At 46.2% G+C, this 7,726-nt stretch overlaps 1 protein-coding gene across 1 annotated transcript; it reads right to left on the minus strand.

Moving 5' to 3' along the window:
- Positions 1 to 221: 221 nt before the first annotated feature.
- Positions 222 to 5,718, minus strand: MC5R (melanocortin 5 receptor). The gene is made up of 2 exons (XM_025422266.3): positions 5,543 to 5,718; positions 222 to 4,004 (listed from the first exon to the last, which is right to left on the minus strand). The coding sequence occupies exon 2, from the start codon at positions 3,976 to 3,978 to the stop codon at positions 3,001 to 3,003; it is 978 nt and encodes a 325-aa protein (XP_025278051.1). The 5' UTR covers positions 3,979 to 4,004; positions 5,543 to 5,718; the 3' UTR covers positions 222 to 3,000.
- Positions 5,719 to 7,726: the final 2,008 nt, after the last annotated feature.

Here is a 7,726-nt window from a genome sequence, read left to right on the forward strand (position 1 = left end):
AAATTCACATTTAATTATATGCAGCATCTTGAATTGTGGGCAATGCTTCCCTGTATCTTGAAATATTCCCATCTTGAAAAAAATTTATGCCCCATAATCCCTTTGATGGTGGACATTATCTAATGGCCACTGGTTGTAGCCCCGTACTGAATACTAATAGGTGCTATCCCCAAGATAGTTACTTATTTACTAAAAGTCAGACTTTTGGACGATATATAATGTCAAGTTTACAATTTCACTTTATTTTCAGGAGTTAAATCATTTTGAACTGAGAAAAGGCCATCATACAGATGATAACTACAGTCAAGGAAACTTCATCACTAATGAATGTACCTTCTCATTCTGCAGCAGTTGCTGACAAATTGGCAAGAAGACCAAAAATGCTCTGAATATCACACAACAGAATGATCAGTTCAAAAGGGTGGCCTAGTCCTTCCATTTTATTAATGATTTCTTTGAACACATAAAATTTTACATCAAATACAGTCCCTACATAAGCAGAAAGAGTTCCTATATAATACCATACAATAATTACACAGGTTATTTTGTGGAGGGGACTTTGTGCTGGGATTCCAGGGATTGGCTCACTTACAGATATTTGCCATGTCATTATATACATGTATTCCTTCCAACTGAAGACACATCTGAATACTAATTATTTCTGTCTCAATATATAGACATTAAGACATTTGAGTATTTCTCTAAAGACCTTTATAGAAAAGGTAAAACCTTGTTTGAAGCCCTGAAGCACCAGAGCAGAGAGCCTAACTAGAACTGGATTCCCCGGTGGAGCCAATGTAAACCACTGGAGCTGAAGTTTGATCCTACCCAAGAATGGGAGCCCTACTGACCTCAGTTAGCACTCAGAGTGCCACCAGGCAATCTGCTATGGGCAGCAGATTAAGTACACATTTGTTTAGCACCAATAACAAACATCAGTCTGTGCTAGAAACTGCTAAAGACATCACGGACTGCAGTTTCCCATCATAACTATGCAGAGATCACTTACATGCATGAGTACAAACAAGGAGGTTCTGCTAAAATGTTGGGAAGCATTTGAAGAGCTTGCTATTCTTTTACACCTCAGTTGTCAACAACCTGCTAACTTGCCATTTTCCAAAGATTTGGATACTTTATCCACTTACCTGCTTGTGCCAGCACTGGTAGTTTTGTTGTTGTTGTTGTTGTTTTGTTTTGTTCTGTTTTGTTTTGACTCTGAGCTGCCAAATGGGAGGATCATGTCTATAAGTTATTTGTGTGAACTCGACCCAGGAAGTGTTATTCTATATCTTGGCAAGTTGAACACCAATAAAAAATAAATGTATATAAAAAAAAAAAAGAACTATACCCAGGAAGTTCCTCTGCTCCCATAGACTTCAACAGCTCATCATTGTGTGACCCCCATGGTCTTAATTTATACTTTATATTTCCTCCACTGGGAATAGTCTAGACATGAATATCCAAAACGAAAGAGAAGATATTAACACCAAAAATAATAGGATGGAATATGAGAGCTGTAAGGACCAAGCTCTTCACTCCGGATAAGAACACTGAGACCAAGCAGTTAGAGATGTGCCCCAGGTAACAGAACTGCTCTGTGGCAAAGCAGTCCTGCTTTCTGGGCCACTGTTCCAACTACTGACCAGTGAGCACTGCCTTCTGCATCCTCCCCTTGTATTTATCCCATCTAAAACTTTTTTTTTTTGAGACTTTATGTATTTGAGAGATGGAATGAGTGAAAGAGGGAGAGAGAAGGAGCGGGGGAGGGGCAAAGGGAGAATCAGATTTCCCACTGGGCAGGGAGCCCTATGACTTGGGGCTTGACTCTAGGACTCCAGGATTATGACCTGAGCTGAAGGCAGATGCTTAACTGACTGAGCCGCCCAGAGGCCCCACCATCAGCAACATTTCTTTAAAATAAGTAGTGAATCTTTACGGTGCTTCACAAGTTTTCAAGATGTTCTCACACTTTTTCATGCAGTTCTTATGACCATCCAGTGACATCAGCACAGATGTGAAAACTGAAATGAGATGGCTAAGGTGACATTGCCTGTCGGCGGCAGAGTCAAGACCTAACCTGAAATTTTCTCCCTCCCTTCTATGTCGGAGAAGACGAGATTCTATGCGTTAGATGGGCACCTGACCGCCGGCGCCCAAGCCAGGCTGCAATGTGCAAAGTATACAGTGAGGGGGTCTCAGAATCCAAAACATTCTGTCTGAGAAGGTCAAAGATAACTTGACTATGGGCATGTGCTATATGCAGGGTGGGGGGCACCTAGAGCCCCTAACATGACCCCAAAACACTGATTTGGAAACCCTGGACCGAGTGAGAATAAGACACAGAGGCTTTCACACCACATGAGGCAAGGTTTGTAACATGAAGGCTCATGTCTGGGCAGGTACGAAAACATGATTGACAGAAGTGTAATTAAGGCAATTCCATCCTTGGACAATTACGGACATGATCCGGAGAATCAAAAGTTTAGGAAAAGAGAGCTGTAGAGACGTCCCATAACAAATGAACTGCAAATCTCAAATGGAAAGAATTAGACCACTTAATTCTGCCCTGAAAAGCACGCGTGACTCACGGGAGCATCAAGCTAAATGGCGGAGCTGCTCCTGGGGAAAGAAAGTAACCACGCAGCTTGTCTTTAGTTACAGTCGTGACTTCAGTGGTAGCTGTTCTTCGCGCTGAGACCTGCGTCCAGAACGCTTCTTCTTCCCTGAACGCAGACTTACTTGATGGAGGATAGACCAGACCACCAGAAATGGGTAGGACCGGGAGAAAAATCAGGAATGAGATGGGACAGTAAGAAACGGTCACACACCGTTCCCCAAATGGGTAAGCGGCACGTGCTCGTCCGACCCAACAACTTCCGCAGGGGGAAATACAGGACAACTTCGACATGGAAAAAAGATAAACAGGATGCGTGCTTCTGATTTCCAGCTTTCTGGCTCCCTCCCTGGCTGTACCAAGGTGCATAAGGAAGAACTTCTTGCTTAATACCTGCTAAGGAACCTACGGGGTATTCGGAAAGCGTGGCAACAAATGATCTCTTTGAAGGACTTCCTCATCTCCTGGCTGCGGAAGGCATATATCAGAGGGTCGATGACAGAATTACACATGATGAGTATGAGGTACATATTAAAGTAAGACATAAAGCAAGAACAGTAGAAGTTCTGGGGGCAGGAAATCATCAAGATGAGATGGAGGAAGAACGGAGCCCAGCACACGATGAAGATGCCCAGCAACATGGTCAGGGTGACGGCCCCTCTCATGCTGGCCGTCTGCCTCACAGAGCTGCAGCCACGCAGAGCTGCTATCCGCTTGACGTGAGTCCGCGCCAGGAGGAACATGTGTATGTACAGGGACACCATGAGGAAGAGCATGGTGAAGAACATGGAGATGAGGCAAACGATGACATACGTGGACTCGTAGTAGACGATGAAAACGATGCCGCAGCCTGTGCAAAAGGTCCAGATACACGTGATAATCACTCTGGAACGCCTCACGGTCATGATGTGGTGGTAGCGCAGGGCGTAGAAGATGGTGACGTACCTGTCCACCGCGATGGCCAGCAAGCTGCACATGGAAGCCACCACGGAAATGCAGATCATGGAGTCGAACACGTTGTCAATGTGACGCACAAAAGCATCTGCTATCACCACGTGCTTATTATGTATTAAGTATATGGTGATGGTCTCCCAGGTGTTAGACATGCTCACTAGCATGTCAGCTACCGCTAAGCTGCACACAAAGAAATACATGGGGGAGTGCAGGTTCTTGTTCTTCACTATGGCTCCTATGACCAGGATGTTCTCCAAGAGGCTGATGAGACCTAGAGTCAGAAACACCTCCACAGCAATGCCCATCTCTTCACACGGCGAAGACTTGTTCTTGACATTTGGTCCTGAAAAGTTGCCCTCTGTGGCATTCGAGTTGAGATCCAAGAAAAGCAAGTGAAATGAGGAATTCATTGTTCCTCTTCTTGGCAACAAATTTACTGTAAAACAGGTTTGAATTCGTGATTCAGAGAGGTTAACGGTCTACCAAAGGAGCACGACAGCATCCAAGGGCAAGCACAACCTAAGAACGAGGCTGGATGGACTCAATGCATGAGCATGAGGCTGGGGTGCCCCAATCTGCCTGGGTCCCTGGCATGTGTCCCCCCCGCCCCACGCAGGCTTAGAACGTTCATCAGCAAATGGATAAAGAAGCTGTGGTCTCTGTATACAGCGGGATATTCCTCAGCCATTAGAAACGACAAATACCCACCATTTGCTTCGACGTGGATGGACCTGGAGGGTGTGATGCTGAGTAAAGTAAGTCCATCGGAGAAGGACACACATTATATGGTCTCATTCATTGGGGGAATATAAAAAATAGTGAAAGGGAATAAAGGGGAAAGGAGAAATAATGAGTGGGAAATATCAGAAAGGGAGACAGACCATGAGAGACTCCTAACTCTGGGAAACGAACTAGGGGTGGTGGAAGGGGAGGTGAGCGGGGGGTGGGGGTGACTGGGTGACGGGCACTGAGGGGGCACTTGATGGGATGAGCACTGGGTGTTATTCTCTATGTTGCCAAATTGAACACCAATAAAAAATAAATTTACAAAAAAAAAAATTAAAAAAATTAAAAAAAAAAAAAGAATTTTCGTCAGCTTCCTCCGCCTTCCTTCCTTTGGCTCCCGGTCTTTCACATGCCTCTTACTGGAGTGACCATACATCTCAATGTGCCCAGGACACTTTCACTTTTTATGCTTATTGTCCTAGCACCCGAGTTTGCTCTCGGAAGTGCCCTGAACCCATAACCTACAAAGGCCCTTGCAGTCTGATTTTCACATTTCTGAGGCAACTGCACTGCATTTTTCTCAAGTGAGAACAGATTTCTGAAGGACTGGCAGCCTACTTTCTCTCCTAAGAGAAAAAGATGGGAGCCTCTCAGAATTTGTCCTCGTACTTCTAAAATCCACTAGGACTCGGTCCCCCTAGCTGTAAGGGAGTCTAACCAGGGTGATAATGTGAGCATGATCACAGGCAAAAAGTTACTGTCTTCAATGCATAAACCTAAGTTGCACATATGTGTTAAAATTGGAGCTCACAGAATGCTGTTTTTCCCTTAATAAATATTTTCCGGGACTTCTGCTTTTGAAACTCCACAAAGTCTGATTGACAGATAGTCTCAGAAATTTCACAGAAACAAAGGATTTAAATTTGCCAAATAGAGCAAGATACTTCGTTCCTTTGTTGCCCAATTTTTCTCCTATAATTTATCTTTAAAAATGCCTTGTTATCCAGACTCAGAGCACATTTGGGGATAGAGCTAGATTTTTTTTGTCAGCATTCTCATCATCAATAAAAAGTATTTATTAACTTGTAATCTATTTGCTATTATATCTGAGATGTCGACCAATTAAATTATTGCCTTAAACATCATATCAAGCTGTTTAAATACCCAGTTAGCTCTCTTCCACATATAAGTCAGGCATAATGCTGCATTCCTTCCAAGACAATTTTAATAGAAAATGCGGCTATTTACCAGGGCTCCGCCGCGCCTCTTCTCTCGCACAGCAGCCTTTGGGCTCCTCGCCGGGGACGCTGGCTCAGCCTGGGCACCTGGCATCCACTGGCTAAATGCCATCACCCTGGGACAGGATCCTCTGAGCCAAGTGCTAGGGCAGCCTGAGCCTCAGTCAGGACTCCCTGGCCTTTATGCCGCTCGCCGACCCGCCTCCCGGTTGCCACCCACTCTGGACCCAGTTGCTTTCTCTCTTCCCAGCCTTGGGCTGAGCTACCACCTAGTGGCTAGAGACGCGCAGCCGGCCACCGGCCTTTGGAGCTCTAAGGACGCTCGCATACAACAATGTTCTCGTGCTTCTGGAAAGTCCTTCCCCAAAAGTGCGTTCAAATGTGTTTTCTAGATGGTTGTTCTTTTTGACATTGCTTCCTTTCTCCTTCTGTTATGCACTGATGCAAACGCTGCCAGAGAGTGCGACAGCTCAGCCTCTCCTCTCCCTGTTAAATCCTCCTATCCGGAGTCAGCCCCTGGTTCCTGGGAAACACTTGGCCGTGACCCTGATACACACCCTCTTGTTGGTCCCGTTCTGTCTGCCACGTGAGCAAAAGGAGAAAATGGATTTTCCCCTGGCCAAATACCCTGGCTTTTGGCGATAGTTTCTTTCTAGACCTCTGCTACCTAAAACACTGGCGTCTGACGCCTCCTGCAAGTAACCCAGGGTATCGCCAGGCTTACTCTTTTAAAATTCTGCTAGATTTGCTTTGAAGTTTTTTTTGTCTTTGTGTGTCTTTCTCAGATTTTGCTATTTATGTTACGCTGGCCTTGTCACTTTGTCAAATAAACTGGGGGATATTGTTTCACACGGTTTTCCATAGTGGCTGTACCAATTTACATGCCCACCAGCAGTTCACGAGGGTTCCCCTTCCTCCACATCCTTGAATAAACTAACTACCTCTTATCTTCTTCGTGATAGTCATCCTAACAGGTAGCAGGTGATAGCCATCCTAACAGGTAGCAGGTGATAGCTCGTGTGGGTCTGACTTTTATCAGATCTTATTATACATCCTTGCTGTGCTGAGGCCCACATTAGAGGTTATCATGGGTCCAGCCAAGGGGACTTCGGGTCCTACTGCAGAGGCAAAGCTTACGTAGTGAAGCACTGAGAGAGCAGCCAGAATTATAGAAAGACAGATTCGGGTGTTTTTAACTCCAAGGTTTACAAAACATTTTCCTATATTAACTCACTTGATGCTCATAGCAACCCTGGCAGGCATCAATGTTATTGCCATTGTCATCATTGGGGGCTTTGAGGCTCAGAGAAGCTGGATGGATCTTCTGATATCACTTGACTAGTAAGTGGCAGGACCCAGCTGCTGCAGCCAGGTCTTCTCAGCCCCGAGCTCATGCCTGTATGCACATTCATGCCCATGTTCATGTGGGGACAATAGGCAGTGGCGTCCTAACCATGCACCATATTTCCTATGAACATTTATTGAAAGCCTACCATGTTCTGCAAGTCCAGATTCTCAGCAAATTCTCCCAACAACCCGTTTAGTCCATAACTTAGCACCAGCCTACAGATGAGGAAACCAACGCTCAGAGCAGTTGTGTTAACTGACTCCCGGGCTGATAATGAAACCAGGAACGGAATCCAGCCTGTAACCACTTCTATGCTTAGCACAGAGTCTAATGTCTTCAATCTTCGGACTCGGTCACCTGCTGTAGAGGAGGAAACTCGGGATTCCAGAGGCGGCCGGAGGAGAGCAGAGGGACGATTTGAAGCAAAGTAGGGGAGAGGTGACCAGGCAGAGGCAGGGAAGGGAAGCATGACCAGAAGCAGGAGGACGGCCCCTGGGGTCGTAGGTAGGAGCGGTGCGTGCAAGCCCTCTGAGGGCACACCACACTGAGCGGAGACAAGCTGATGGCTTTGAGGGTCAGGAGGAAAGCCAGACTGGGACTTCCCACAACCCAAGGTGCTGGGGAGGCCACCGGGCTGGACCACGCATTGCTCCGTAGCTTGTGAGGAGGCCCTGGCCTCACTCTAAGAGCAATGGGAAGCCTTACAAGGCCCTAAGCAGATCAGCGCAGTCGTGAGGCGATGAAACCAGAGGAGCTCAGGAGTGAAGGAGTCTGTAAGCCAGGGGCAATGCCTCACAATGGACAGGTCCCTGGGCCCAGTCTCCTGATCCCCCAGCACCCGGCACC

The sequence above is a fragment of the Canis lupus genome, chromosome 1 (genome assembly GCF_003254725.2).
Source record: "Canis lupus dingo isolate Sandy chromosome 1, ASM325472v2, whole genome shotgun sequence".
Lineage (NCBI taxonomy): Eukaryota > Metazoa > Chordata > Mammalia > Carnivora > Canidae > Canis > Canis lupus.

Bases quoted from the DNA above. Each gene is read 5' to 3' on its own strand.
- MC5R (XM_025422266.3), bottom strand. From the start codon at position 3,978: ATGAATTCCTCATTTCACTTGCTTTTCTTGGATCTCAACTCGAATGCC.